The sequence below is a fragment of the Anolis carolinensis genome, unplaced genomic scaffold (genome assembly GCF_035594765.1).
Source record: "Anolis carolinensis isolate JA03-04 unplaced genomic scaffold, rAnoCar3.1.pri scaffold_10, whole genome shotgun sequence".
Lineage (NCBI taxonomy): Eukaryota > Metazoa > Chordata > Lepidosauria > Squamata > Dactyloidae > Anolis > Anolis carolinensis.
The window spans coordinates 18,096,971-18,112,664 of NW_026943821.1; the positions used below are offsets into that span (position 1 = coordinate 18,096,971).

A 15,694-nucleotide genomic window follows, 5' to 3' on the forward strand; every position below is an offset into this window, starting at 1 on the left:
CATTGATCAAATAAGCAAATGTGGAGCTGTACCACTTTCCTTCCCTCTTTTATTTATAAACAAAATCAACAGATTAAGTGCAGAAAAAAATATTGATAGGATCATCCCTGCTTCCTGTTCACAGGAATGTGATTGTGTAGCCAGACAGCAATAACAAAGACTGTAACCCTGCCCCAAAAGGAAGGCTACACCAGGCAAGCCACATGTCGGCTGAGTTGCATCCTTCTGCAGTAAGCTCCTTTTCACACTTGTTTTTGCATTTTAAATTTTAGGTTCTTTAATCTCTTCTTCTGGAGCAGTCCAAAAATTTGCTCTTCCAGAAGAGCCTCATGAGGGAGGAAGAAGTATCCACAGGAAGGGTAGTAAAGCATGTGACTTGGGAAGAAAGAAGGAGCTTAAAAATGATGTGTATCACACACTGCCCTATGCCCAGTTTATAGTATGGGGAAGGCCATACATGACTAATCCAAAGGCCCGTGTCTATGCATCTCAAAAGACAGGGCACATTGTTCAGTGTCCGGAGTAGGTAAAGAAATCAAAAGCCCTCATAGTTTTGCTTTGTGGAAGCAAAGAAGTCTTCATTCATGGATCTCTAGAGAAGCAGAACTTTGGGGCACCAGCTTAATACCACCTTCTCTCATTTTCATTTACTAGCAAGAAACATCCTCAGTTCTGGAACAGCAGGGGTCACTGCTTAAGTGCCATAAAAATAAATACATTAAACATTTTCCAGCATACATACAGTACAAATCAATTCATGTTTGTCTGCTCACACTGGGGATGGGCAAACATTTCAAAAACCAGTTCCCTATATAGTCAACATTACAATGACCTCTCAGCCATAGTGTGAAGTGGAGGGATGTTAAATGGTACTACTGTCGAATAAGAAATATTTAACTTCCCAGCAAAAAATCTAAACAGCGGCTATTTCAATATCAAATAGAAAAAGATCATATTCTTGTTTGGGCTATTTGGTTATCTACCCTGACATCTGGTAAAGAAAGCTCTTTTCCCGCCAACTTATCTGAAGAGCTTCAAGTGATAGAGATATTAATGCGGATCCACTTTTCAGCCCATCACAATTGTCTTTCCTTTTTGTTCCAAATAAATATCAGAACTCTACTATCATGTCAGCTGCACTTGGAAACTGGTAGACTGAGATCTCCATGAAGGCAAAGCAAAAATAAAAATAAAAATCTATATTCAGATATTAGGGCTAGCAGAATGGTGTGTCCTCTGCTATAATCCCTGATACAAAGGGAGTGGATAATCTGGAAAACAGCACCTGGTTATCTTATGAAAGAACTGGTTCCTTGCAGTTAGTCTTTTCTGCATGGCACAGAATGGGAACACTCGCCTGGCATTGCCCAGCCAAAATGCACTCTTGGTGCAACATGAAGAGAATCCTTGAGGAGGGCAGGAAAAGGAACATGGTGCAAAGAAGGGCCCAATAGCGACGTCCAACGTGAATGCGGCTCTTTCAGAACTCCATATACAAAGCTCATCTTCCCAGTAAAATTGCCTATGGTCCTAAATTCCACCAGCAGAAAGTAGAGGAAACATTTATCCTTTCAGGCCAAACTGTCTATATCCAAGTCTCATCTGAAGGTCTGGCGTGACCGGGGTCTTCCTCTAGGATAAAACCTTCTTTTCTGTGGTAGCGAAGATATTCTTGTAGTGCTATAACGCGGTGGGCAAGAAATGCAGGTTTACGTTACCTTCTGTATTGGAGAAGAGAGCACGATGTTTGCAAGACTTCTGCCAGAATGACACTTCGTTCTTCAGAACTTGCCCTGTTTTAACTTGTCAATATGGTAGCTGAGTTTCAGTGCTGGCCCCAGCTTTAAGCCCATGTATTTCATCATCATGTCACTGCGCAATAATAGCAAGGCCTTGCCATCAATTTCCTAGAAACACACAGAGAGAAAACACACATTTAAGATGTATTTGGCCTATTGCATTACTAAGCTAATGCTTCAACATCAGCAGAAGCCTGAAAGAGAGGGCTGGGGGCTAGAGGTAATCTGCTAATGTTGAATACTGTGGCAAAGCTGGTCAATTAGCATAAAATTTCCAAGCCATTATGGCTTTTTATACTATTCATGAAAGGCCATGAGAGCAGCAACATCAATTTAAATGGGCATTACAGTGCCTGAATTCGATGTATGCACTAATCACAATAGAATTGCCCTTCTGTGATCACTGTGGATGACAGGGCTGTAAATGTTCGCTACTGAAGCTCCCTTTAAAAATGTCCAAATGTGGCTGACTGGGAACAATATACTGGGAACAGCATTTGCATATGGAAAACGAGAATAGACTTGCTCTAACCAAGGAGAAACCCACATCCTTAGAAGTAATATTTACGTGTTTACGAAAGAGGTCTGAATGGGGTCCCAGTTGGGGGTCAGCTTCTCTCACAAACTGCATGACATCTTCCACTGTCCAGGCAGAAGGGTCCCGGGCGCCTAACTGTGTACTGTCTCGCAGAGCAAGGTATCTGTCAGAGACTAAAAAGCACAACAGAAATGTATGTATTTATATGTTGCTGGGTCAAGAATGCAAGGGCTCTACTGTCCATTGCATTTCCAACATTTCCAAACCATATAAAATGGATTAAAATTATGACTTTACTGGACAGCAGCAAAAACCTGTATATGTCAAATGAAGGAAGTTAAACAAACAATACATGATAAAAGAGTAAGAAGTCACTCAAAGTGACATTCTCAAGTCCTATAGTCAGCTTTGTGGCAATGGTAACAACAAGGACTCTTGAGTGAGCTATTGGTTGTTACCTGAAGCAGACATACACACAGAGGTATCTATGGAGACTGTGAACATTAATGTCAGACAATACAGAAAGACAGTTGTTGTTGTTGATATTATTACCATATTTCTTCAACTGTAAGATGCCACTGACTGTAAGATGCACCCTAATTTCAGTTCACTACAAAAAGAATAAAATGATCCACCAGCCCAAGATACACTAAGCCTAAAATGTGAATGACTCTGTTCCCATGTTTCTAATACTGCAACTACATCTTCTTCACAGAGAAAGTGTTTTAGCTTTCTTACCCCCAGTACTGAGTCTATGCACGGCTGAGTTACCACACTGACTGAGGCTGGAAGGCTGATGAAGATGCCTGTATCCCCGAATTCGGTAGTCTCTTGAGTTCCTGCTGGGACTGGCTGCAGTGACAGCATTCAGGGCAGAGTCCATAGGGTCCAGTCGAGGCTCCAAGGGACCTGGGAGACCATCGTTCAGTACAAAGGTTTCACCTGGAAGACACAGAAGCCACTGATGAGAACTATTTAGCCACCCAATCTAGTGCTACAACATGTAAAAATGTCCAGAATTATGCATCCTGCACTACTCAATTACAAAGCAATTAGCTATACCCCAGGTGCTTGCTTATGATCAAGCTCAAGTGACATGGCAAAACAAATTCCTGACAAAGTTTCATAACTTGACACTGGCACCTAGGAAAAACCATCTGAAGGAAAAGCAACATCTAGTCTAGCCTTTTGTCTGTTTCCAATATCAGCAACTTACCATGGAAATGGATGGGCAAACTTGGTGGCAATGATGGGGTGTGGAGACAGATTGGTGTCTAACAGGTTTGCCATTTATGAAAAAATATGGCGGTCAGGGTCCTTACGACATCTCTCAGGAGTGTTTGATTTAGTTTCTGAACTGAACTGCCCTTGTGATCTCTTCCTGCTCTATGATTCTGTGATACTATACTAAGAAGTCTGATACATATGTTTGTTTTTCTTGGCACATCTTGTCATTAGGAAGAAACTTGTGTAGATTAAGTTTCATTTGCTGAGTGAAAGATGGAGGAAGGTCCCCACTTTAATATGTCTATGATGATCAAACAAGATATGTTCAGAGGTAGAAGGTAACCTTTTCATTCAGCTGGTTATGATCATACTTTGTACAATGGATGAGGAACATCGCTCATACATTAGAAGATTTAGGGTCACTCCAAGAAGGAAGGTCAATAAGGTTCTTTTTTTTTCTACACAGAGTGTTTTGATTCTTCTGGCTCAAAGAGGTAGACACTACCATAGTTGCTATAGTAGTTGGGAGCAAAAATCAAGCCTAGCATTTCCCTTCCCAGTATCCAACTAGATGGTTCTAGAGAAAGAAGCTCACAGACTACAAAAGTAATAATGCTCCAAATCATATTAAGGAGAATAATGCCTGTGAACATGTAGGTTTCAAACAGACACCCTTGTGAAACATCTAAGGTGGCTGCTGATAAGAATTATATTAATATAATATATAATGTAGTTATTAGTATAACTACAAAGACGGGAAAGATTGTAAAGCAGTATGCAAGCTCAAGGAAAGTCTGCAAACAGTCTATTTGTAAATGCTTGCTGTGAGGGACAAACACAACCTCATGATAGAGAAGGCAGTTGATTTGCCGAAGAAGTGATTCCAGTAAGAATTACTGCAGACAAAACTCACACAGTGAGCACTGCATTTGGACTGCCTTAATACAATCAGAATAACTGTATATAAGGAAAGAGAAATATAAATGTTATGCTTCAAGATGTTAAGCAATTTCTGAAAGCAATGCAGAGAAGTGCCCTTCTTCCCTATCATGACATTAACAAAACCCAGCAAGAACTGCCAAATGTCAGACTCCTTCAATTCAAATGTAGTGGGTTCCTTCAGATCTCAATGCTATATATAGATAAGAGGGAGGAAGCAAGCAGTCTAGTATAGTAGGGGATACATCACATCCCGTCCCTGCAATCCAGTTTGTACATTCAAGACAACATCCAAGAGCAGGAAGACATTGTTTGGATAAACCTAACGTTACAAACAGAAGGCTGGAAGAACACTGCATATGACTACATCATACATCTTGATATATCTTTATCTAACTATGTTGCTTTACTATGATTATTAATGCAAGGCAGGGAAAATGATACTGTGCTCACCTTCCAAAGGATGATGGTCATTCTTTGGTAACTTGGGGGAGAGAGGAGCACTGTATGGAGGGGAATCTTGGAAATATCTCTTTGAACCCCGACCCGGTCCCTGGAGAGAGCCGTCTAATGAAATGCTTCTGTCTAGAAAGAGAGAACAAGCCCTGTTTATGATTGGAGTTTTGCCTTAGGAAATAGCTTTGGCTGAGGTCTTAAGCAAGTTCTACAACAACAGTGGGCCATAAAGTGGCAAATGTTACAGAATTGCATTACTGCCCTTACGATTTCTAGCTAAAATATAAATCACCAGTCAGGTTCATCAATTCACCCACTAAAACAAGAATTTAATAAAGGAACCATTTCCGATGCTTTCCTTCATTACTGTACTTTTCAAATGAGTATCCAATTCAAGCCTTTCTTTCGTTTCTGTAGATGAATATTTTTCCATAGAATACTTAAATACAAAGTCATAATAATTCCTCAACAAAGGCCTTGATGGCTAATGATGAAATATCTCTTCACGAACAATTTGAAGACACCTGTGGTTTCTCATAGCTATCCAGGTTTATTCTATTAACTGTCTGCAATGGTACTTTTGGAAGAGGTGCTCAGAAGAACTGTCTTACTTAAAGAAATTGGACTGCTGTTTCAATATGCATAAGAGTATAAAGTTGATTGCTAGAGCTACTGTCAGTCTTTGATCAGTGGTACAGTATATTATTTGCAGACAGACAAAATGTTGTAAAGCTGAGTGCGAAAACTGTTCAAGAAAAAAAATTGCTGGGTACATAGAACATGCCTGTATGGTCTAGACTTACTGTAGGAGCTGTATCTTTTTTTAGAATCTTCTGTGAGATTCAGAAATGCAATGACCTTTATTCTCAGCTTTTCAAGTAATTCAACCAATAGCCATTGCAGCTCTGAGAATGGCCGAGACCTTTCTGATACTCCAGGCAACTGTACAGATTGCAAACACTAACATTTTCCTAATTGCTCTCCACTACAACCCAACTTTCAACAATTCCCTCCTGCTCCTTGGAACAAAGTTCAAAGAAGTGTTCTGTCTGCAAAAATGTGAATAAGAGTAGGCCCCAGGAGCTTTGCAAAAATCATCTTCATTGGACTACCTTGGACATCATTTTGATGCAGGCACTTTGTTTGCAGAACTTTCTCAGTGTACAGAGACAGCCATAACATCTCTCAGCACCAACTCCTACCTGGTAGGTACCTGTCATGTCCATACTCGTGGGAGTGCTGCATACGGTGCTGAGTGAAGGGCTGGTTTCCAAAGAGGTTGTCACTGCGCAGGTTGTGGCAGAGTTTCTCAAGGAAGCGGAGAACGTACGTAATGCTGTTGACAGCTGGTAAGTTCAGAGTATGCTGCTCATGGTCAATCACAGCTGGTAGAAGAAAGAAGCCAAAGCCGAATATAAACTGTTTATTCTTTTGATTTCATTAAAAAAGAAAAAAAAGAAATTACATTTCTTTAAAAAGTTGAAGTTACTTCTGATTATATTCTGATTAAAAATTGGAAGAAAACCTCTAATAGGGTTAAGCAATGGTGGGGTGGCAGAGGTGGTGAAATAACCTCTCAGGCACTGGGTTGCAGGGGATCATTCTGGATATTCATAGAAGTCAGTAAGGGTGGCTCCCAAATCTCAAGTAGTGAATAATTTCTGACACAGACAAAGGGTTCTTGGCCTAGACAAAGGAAAACATAGATAAAGGGTCCATTTACCTGAAATGACCTCGCCTCCATGCCCTTGCTTCAGGAATGAGAAGACAGTTTTCTGATGATAAGCACAGTCAATGCAAGCTTGGACTGCTTGCTGAAGTACTACAGATGCTCTAGCCGGTCCAAAATGGTCTGGGAGTTTTTGGACTTTCTTTTTGTCCATGTGAGGCCCAGTGTCACCATTCTTATTCAAGTAGATACAAACTGTAGTGAGGAGTGGGGAGAGACAGAAGCCTTAAGTAATTAATACAAGGAAATTATAATTATTTTCCTGTATATTTCATAACTGAGACCTGCCAGCTCTTTAGGTCTATACAACTGAAAACAGTGAGAGTAATAAAATCATAGAATAATAATAGAGTTGGAAGAGACCACGTGGGTCATCTGTTCCAAAGGACACCCTGATGGTGCAATGGGTTAAACCCTTGTGCTGGCAGGACTGCTGACCGAAAGGTTGGCGGTTCAAATCCGAGGAGTGGGATGAACTCCCGTTTGTCAGCTTCAGCTTCCCATGCGGGGACATGAAAGAAGCCTCCCACAGAAACATCTGGGAGTTCCCTGATCATCTTCCTTGCAGAGGGACCATTCTCTGACATGAGAAGCGACTTGCAATTTCTCTAGTCACTCCTGACATACAAAAAATCTAGTCCAAACCCCTGCCATGCAGGAAAAGCACAATCAAAACACCCCCAACAGATGGCCATCCAGCCTCTATTTAAAAGCTTCCAAAGAAGGAGTTTCTACCACACTCTGAAGCAGAGTTCCACTGCTGAACAGCTCTTGCAATCAGGAAGTTCCTAATTTTCAGGTGGAATCTCCTTTCCTGTAATTTGAACCCATTGCTCTGAGTTCTAGTTTCCAGGGCAGCAGAAAACAAGCCTGCTTTCTCTTCCTTATGGCATCTTTTCAAATATTTATATATTGCTATCATGTCTCCTCTCAACCTTCTCTTCTGCAGGCTAAACACGCCCAGTTCTTTAAGACAATCCTCATAATGATCTTTGAAGCTGTATCTTGTACTGTTAATGCCTCGGTCTGTTCAAAGGTGTGTCATTTGACCAGGTCCTGATTAGATCTGGATGTCCAAGTCAATATAACTGGTATACCCTGATAGGAGGAAGGATTAAATTCTTTACCTGTAGGAGCCTGCATAGCAGAGCTAGGGATAGTAGCTGCATCCTGTGGTACCGTACTAGTGTCAGGTTCAGGGGTGCTGGTTGTAGGGGAGGTGGGTGCTGGATTTAGTAAAATTCGAGGCTTTCTCTGTAAAAGGGAACCATATTAAGAACTTAGTATAGAAAATGCATCAAGAACAGGAAGTTTCTCATTTAAATAACACAACAAAATGACCTCCTCTCAGGAAAATCAGAAAGAATGGTACATTGGTGATAAATATTTACAAATGCAAAGGTTAAAAATAACATAGTAACACCCAGCAAGAGAGCTATATGTAACTCATTTAAAGTTAATTGCAAAGGAATTTTCAACAATTTAAGCTGTTAATTGCATTGTATTAGGAGAAGAGAAGCATAACCCACACTATGAGAAGTTCTTCCCTTATCTGCTTGGAAATAGTCTGGGGCTAACTATTTCCATTCCATTCACCTTTCCTTTTGTGCCATACTTGTTTAAAGTGTAAGCCGACAGACACAGGCTATCTTTTTATTGAATGCATCAATTGCTCCAGATACTTTTTGTATAGAAAGTGAGAAAAAGGGGCTTTAAACAAGTAGATATGCTATGCTCAGAACTCGATTACTAGGGTTTTTTTTGTATTAGGCCTATACTGGGCACCTTTCATTTTCTAAAAGTACTGAAGCAGAATTGATTCAGATTGTGACGGGATATGTACTCCACTGTTGTGCGTACACAACACCTACCTTACTGCCAGGCTTTGGTCCTCTCTTTTTGGGGAATTTCAAAGGCTCCACTGTCTTTGTGGGGTTGGGATTGGGATGACTGATCAAAGCCTTGGGTGTCCGGCCTCGCTTACGACCAGGCTTGCGACCCCTCTGCCCAGGTTGATGCTCCAGGATAGTTTTTACACCACTGTGCATGTTGCTCTTTTCAGATATGACATCAATGGCAGGGAATGGGCTCTTTGGGATCGTCACTACCCCAAAAGGATTTGGGGGGAAAGAAGACAATTAGCTACCACCACAATCTCTTCCCAATTGTAACTTTTAGCCACAAGTGTTTACTTTTTCATAGACTGCCCATCTGATGGACTAATCCAAAAATTACTGTGAACAGTTTGTTGTATAAATTATAAACAAAAGGAAAGGATACATTCTTCATTCTGAAATTGAATGCAAGACATCCAAAGGTACGGTATTACCCTGAACAAACACCGCTAAGAAAACTCCATAATAGGCTCACCTTAGATTACCGTTAAGTCGGAAACTACTTGAAAGCAGACAACACTAGCATCCCTAACAAACCTGCTCATTTTCTACCAAAAGACCTCCAGCAAAGGAAAAATGCCAAACCTCACTAGATAACTGGTTCTTTGGCAAACTGATTTTACCCCAGATATATAGGAATATAAAATAGGTATAAAAAGCTGTAAATAAATCAGCATTTGGAAGGCTTGCTAAACAGGCTGATTCCTCCTTTCGTACAGTTGGGAGTATTTTCTTTAGAGTTCACTGTAAACACTGCAGATTGTTGCTAACAGATTTGTGTAAACAGGCAATGCTCAGAAGCATTTTATTACTGAATTTTTTTTCATGAGCCCAACATTGAGCCATAGTTTAAGAAGCAGTGATATAATGAACATCCACAATGGTAATACAACTGCATAAGACAATTGGTTTACATAATAAATATATAGGTATGTAAATAAATAAATGAAAATAGATGGCTGATATAGCTACCAGACAATACTGTTTACAACTTCAGGATCCCAGGTGAGCAGAATTATAAACCCGAAGGATTAGAGCCACAGATTGACAAGAGAAAGCAAAGAGTGTTCAATACCTCATCAGAGACATATATTTGGCTCTGAGTAATTCCATGGAAAACCGAAAGGCATCTACCCTTATGTCACAGATGTAGATGAGACAAAGCTGGCTTCTCCTCCGCACCCAAGTTAACAAGTTATTTCAGCCACAATAACTATCAAAGAACACTTATTATGTTGCCAGTTCACACCTAAATCCTCCTTTATCGGAATAAGCACTGATTAAATGTGGCAGAACTATGAAAGTCCTCTCACCTTTTGTTCCAGGGGGCTGCAAGTTGTCACCAGTCAGTGAACACCAGCCAACAGGAAAGATGTCACGAGAATCATAGCGGCACCAGTAATCAAATGCTCCTCTCCAGCCATCAAAAGTGATGAGAACTTCAGAACCTCGCACCTCGCCAATAGTAGCTGGGCAGATGAAATGTGGGTTCTTCCTGTCTACAGCCTCCAGTTTCATCCCCATCTTAAAGAAATTCTGGGATGGAGATGGTGGTTCCTGGAGAAAAAGACACAGAAAAAGAAGCACACTCCAGCTTGAAAATCAAAACTTATTATAACAATATATGATAAATATATAATGTTATACTTAGATTTATATTTAAAGTATTGTAGGCTCTACTAAAGTAGCCTGATCATTCATATGGTGCATGTGCTCATGCCAAAACAGGGCTACTATATTTCACTGCATAATAGTCACATTTCCCCTCTTTTTTTTTTTTTTTAGAAAAAAGGGGCTTGACTATTACACAAAGAAAAAAAACACCCTTCTTGGTTCCAGAACAGTAACTTTTTAATAAAACGATGTTGAAAATAATTTGAGAAAATATACAAGTGTACAGAAAAAAGTACATATTTAAATATTTTAATCTTCCTTGTCAGAAGATTCTCGACCACTGTCATTGCTTTCATTATCTGATGTACTGTCCTCAGCACTGCTGAGGTACATAAATATTGTTGCCACCCAAAACTCCAATTCCATAACCCCAAGGCAGGTCATGCAATGGGTGTTCATGACACAGGATGGGCAGAATTGTGACATTTTACAGATGATCACTTAAAGAAACACAGTTCCAGCTAAACAATCTGTCCTTCTTCTTCATGGTCTCTGTGAATTAAACTGAGTGACTAGCAAGCCACTAACTGTAGAAGGTGGTATGTCATGCCACACATGCAAAATTTTTTGAAGAATGTAGTTGAGAGCATATCTGAAAGCCAAAACAGAGAGTCTAGAAGACAAGCTGAGTAGAAAACCAGGAAAAATGCTAAGCACAGGCTGAGCTTCCTATCAGAGATGCTGCCATGACAGAAGAAAAAGAACTGAGGGTTTGGGGAGCAATCAAATATATATCTCTGTCATGAGTGGGCAAGGTACTGCCAAAAAATATCAGTAGAATTCTACAAGGTTCTGAAGGAGCTCTGCACAGGCACAGATGACCCATTTGTGTGATTCACAAGACACCAAATTCTAGCATATCGAAATCCAGCTACACAGTCTTCACAATATGTAAGGATGTAGTTCATTTGCTATAATACCTTATGGAAAATTCGAACAGGAGCCATTTCCGCTCCATTCAGAGTCTTCAGGAGAAACATGGGCCAAGAAGAAGCATTCAGCCGAAATCCTGAAACAAACAGATTCAGAAGCCATAAAGAAAATGTAACCAGATGATAGCATTGCCATACTAGCTATCCTTTATTTTTGGTCAAATAAAAGTAGAAAAACGACAACCCTAATTCTAGTCCTTAAGGCAAGCAGAGTTTTGACTCACCCAAAGGAGGCTGCAGCATCCCTCCATTCTTTTCACAGTTACCAATTGGCTGGATTTCTGCAGAATCCACCAGACGCCAAAAGTCGTTCTTATTGTCACTGCCATCGAGGCGCAATCGGAGACGGACACCTGTCAGTCCAACCACAGTAGCAATGCAAGTAGATGTCGTATTTCTAGGATCTTGGGCTTCTAGCTTCATGCTGATTTTAAATTCATTGTTTGGTGGGGTGTATGACTGAGGAAAACAAGGATTTCAGTCAGACCTAAGATCACTCATTTTCTGTTCCTTCCAGAATTCTTAATTTCCAATGCTTCAAAGTCAGATATCACAATAAGCAACAAAAAGAAACAGGCATAAGGACTGAAGGTGGAAAATCCAGTCAACAACACAGCAACTAAACTTTTTAATAAAAGTAGAATCACAAAAATCAAACTTTCTTTTGCCCCTTACTCTTATCAAATAGTTAAAAGAATTTAAGTAGAAAATAATTTTCCTGTTCTACCATGTCTTTATCAAATTAGATTATTTGTTAATCTATCCTCAAATTGCCTAATTTAATTGAAGCACCTCTTAAAGATTTGAAATATTTCATGCTACCTACTATCTGAGCATAAGTTAACTGGAGAGATCAGGAGCTGAGCAGAAGTATACAAAAGTCCTTACATTTTGGCTATGACCTTGGCTGCTCCTTCTTAGCATCCCAATTTGCTAATAGCCATAAATGAAATAGTAATTATGCATTTACCATATTTCATCACAAAATAGTCACAATTTTATCCATTTTTAATGGAAAAGAGGGGGGGTACAACTATTTCAGTAATTTACATTTCTACGCATATCTATGTATACATATTATCCTATTTTTCCCTGAGATGGATTCTCGGTGACTTACAGTACAGATGAAAACAAAGTACATCTTATAAACAAATTTAGGGATATCTGAAATTCCCATTCAAACCCACTTTAATATACTGCTACAAGCTATTATATCAACTCAGGTAAATACACCTACATTTTATTTCCGTCACATTTCCGACAACTAAGTACTTGCATCAGTTGACATTTCTCCTTAACGAGAAGGCACAGAGGTCTATCCTACACTTATCTATGAGCTGACTAGAAAAAAACTCCTTCATACCAACCCTTTTACAACATGAAATGCCTCAATTACCTGCTTGAAGCAATGTGCAGGAGCTGGGATGGAACATGTTTCTTTCAAGTATCTATCCCAGGCAAAATGACCTGCATGAAAGAAAGGGGGGAAGTTGATAGTTATGGACATTTTGAGAATTTTAGAAAATTGTCTTTCCTTGGGCTGTGTATTAGCACTTACCCTTCTGAGGGCTTGGCTTCCGCATTATAATGTCTGTTACAGGTCCTCACCTTGGAACTGGCTCAGGTTTACTGAACGGAAGTTGTCTAGGTAAAAATAATTTAAAAAGAGAAAACAAGTGAATATGAAGTGTCAAACATGTGGTGAAGAATTTCAGTCAAAGTAGTGAACTTTTTACAAATCAAATGCCAAATATCAATTGTAGTGTTTACATTTCAGCTCTAGGGTTTTATGAATGAAATTGAATATTTTGGATCCATTGTATTTTGTTTTAAGGCATCATTTTACTTCATTATTTGCTTAAATTATTTATTTTCTGCATGTTATCAAAAGCTTAATGTTGTATAGTAAATGCATTACAGCACGAAAAAAATAGTAGTCCACCAAAATTCGAAATGTTTGCATAAGATAGGAATTGAAGTCAGCAAAAATACATTTTTAACAGGTGCTGAAATGTCATTAAGCTTCTATTGTAGGGAGTAGCAAATTCCAAAGATGAGACAATAAAACAAAAAGGATCTCTCTGAAGTAATTACAATTTCTTTGGCACTTAAAGGCTTGAGGGCGAAGTAACCTTAGAAGACGCACTGCTATAGACATGCAATCCCCATTTCCATTTCATCATAAAATGATATTCAAGATAAATCTGATTGACATCCCTCGTTTATGCCAGGGTGTGAATAACAGATGCTTTGAACTGCAACTCCTAGAATACTTCTCCATTCACTACACTGATTAGGGCTGCTGAGATTTGCAACAACAACAATTGGCGGGTCACAAGAATCCCGTGCCTGGTCTCTCTGAAATAATAACAGTAATTCCTGCATCTCCTTGTGGCTTGAGGTAGGGTACAATATAGTTAAAACAAAATATTATTAAAATATAGTTAAAACAAAATATTATTAAAATACACCGAACCTGCATAGATGTGGGCGAAAAGTCAGGAGAGAATGCTTCTGGAACATGACCATACAGCCTGGAAAACTCACAGCAACCCAGACAACTATAATTTTTTATATAGTTGTCAATACTCCCTGGATGTTACTGAACGACAACTCCCATCACTTTTGATTATCTGCTGTGTGAACTGGGGATAATGGGGATTGCAACACAACAGGCCTTGTGGCACTGATGTTTTTTTTTTTCCTGTTTCAGGAGCGACTTGAAAAACTGCAACCCTCACAGCTCTGAGGATGCCTGCCACAGAGGTGGGCGAAACGTCAGTTCTGGAACATGGCCATACAGTCCAAAAGATTCACAGCAACCCGAATTGCAAGGTCGCTTCTGATGTGAGAGAATTGGACGTCTGCATGGATGATGCCCAGGGCATGCTCAGATGTTGGATGTTTTACCATCCAGTGGGAGGCTTGCCTCATGTCTGTGCATGGGAAGCTGGAGCTGACAGATGGGAGCTCGCCACGCTCCCTGGATCGTCCTGCTGGCACGAGGGTTTAACTCAGGCATGGGCAAACTTCGGCCCTCCGGCTGTTAGGAATTGTGGGAGTTGAAGTCCAAAACACCCGGAGGGCCGAAGTTTGCCCATGCCTGGTTTAACCCACTGTGCTACCCTGTTTCCCCAAAAATAAGACATCCCCAAAAAATAAGAGGTTTTGCTTAATTGCTAAATATAAGGCCTCCCCTGAAAGTAAGACCTAGCAAAGTTTTTGTTTGAAAGCATGCCTGCCAAACAGAACACCAGAGCATGTAGGATTGGTAAATGTACATACGAGTTATACATGGAAATAATAGTAATAGTAAGAAATTCTTGACAGGAGTCACAGTTTGTCTGGTTTGGTTATGTTGGTTTGTGATGAAAACTACTGTACAGTATATAATAAATGTTCATTTTTTTTTGTTCAACAATAAATGTGAATTCTTCTTCATGGAAAAATAAGACATCCCCTGAAAATAAGACCTAGCGCATCTTTGGGAGCAAAAAATAATATAAGACACTGTCTTATTTTCGGGGAAACACGGTAGTGGGGGAAAGGTTATGAATATTTTGAAGCTTGACATCATGTCCACAAGCCTTGTGCCTAAAATCCAAACCGCTCTCCTGACTTAACAGAACAGCAGCCTTCCAGATGTTCCTGTATCACAACTCACATCAATTCCAGTCATGGTGATTGTACAAGAGTTATAGTCCAGTACCTGGGTGGCCACATACAATGACAGGGTGGGCCTGTGGGCCCTGAATTTGGCCCATAGACCCTGGAGCATCGCGAGTATGGGAGTCAATCCCATGCCTGTTCGGCTTGGATGCCCTGCGAGATGCTCCAGGGAAGGCCTCTGAGGTAAAAGAAGGGCTCCCGCTCAGCATTCTGGGCGGCTTTCTCAAGGCATAACAAATGCTAACGGAGGCCTTAGAGAGGCGCCTCAAAAAAAAAAACCCCACCAGGCCGGCCTGTCACTCTCGCTGTCCGAGAGACGCGGCCTGCAGGGCTGCAGAGGCCTCAGGCTTTCCTGTCGCCCTTCCCGCCCCAGACAGGCCTCTCTTCAGCCCCCTTCCCCGGATAGAGGGAGGCCCTGCTCACCTGACAGCGCCGCGGCTCCTCACCGCCTCGCGACCGTTATCGCCGCCATGTTCCGGAGCGCCGCGCGGGGGTGCCGCCGCTGCAGCTGGGAAAGGAGGGCCGGGAAGGAGCGGAAGAGCCCGCCCGGCCCGGCGCCGCCCCTGGCCGCTTGGGGGCGCTTCGGCCTGGCAGGAGGGGCGCCGGAAGCACCGGGGGATCCGCTCGGCTCCACTTCCCACAAGAACAACAATACTAATAAGTGGGTTGCTGTAATAATAATAACAATTATAATTATATTGTTATTATAATAATTACTAATGATATTGCGGTATAGTGGTATAGTACAATAATATACGAATTACTAATAATGTAATAATTACCAATAATGCGGCATAGTGGTATAGTTCAATAATATACGAATGTCTAATAATGTT

The 15,694-nt window shown here is 40.7% G+C and overlaps 1 protein-coding gene across 2 annotated transcripts; it reads right to left on the reverse strand.

Moving 5' to 3' along the window:
* Nucleotides 1-32: 32 nt before the first annotated feature.
* scmh1 (Scm polycomb group protein homolog 1) lies at nucleotides 33-15,460 on the reverse strand. Of its 2 annotated transcripts, XM_003226911.4 has the most exons (14): nucleotides 15,282-15,457; nucleotides 12,748-12,833; nucleotides 12,586-12,656; nucleotides 11,414-11,648; nucleotides 11,178-11,266; nucleotides 9,897-10,140; nucleotides 8,560-8,792; nucleotides 7,816-7,942; nucleotides 6,683-6,883; nucleotides 6,162-6,344; nucleotides 4,957-5,088; nucleotides 3,076-3,279; nucleotides 2,368-2,510; nucleotides 33-1,907 (listed from the first exon to the last, which is right to left on the reverse strand). In XM_003226911.4, exons 2-14 carry the CDS (start codon nucleotides 12,770-12,772, stop codon nucleotides 1,782-1,784), a joined length of 2,013 nt encoding a protein of 670 aa, XP_003226959.2. In that variant the 5' UTR covers nucleotides 12,773-12,833; nucleotides 15,282-15,457; the 3' UTR covers nucleotides 33-1,781. The 2 variants fall into 2 exon arrangements, with proteins under 2 accessions (XP_003226959.2, XP_008118115.2); XM_008119908.3 differs by lacking the exon at nucleotides 4,957-5,088 and having other exon boundaries at nucleotides 15,282-15,460.
* Nucleotides 15,461-15,694: the final 234 nt, after the last annotated feature.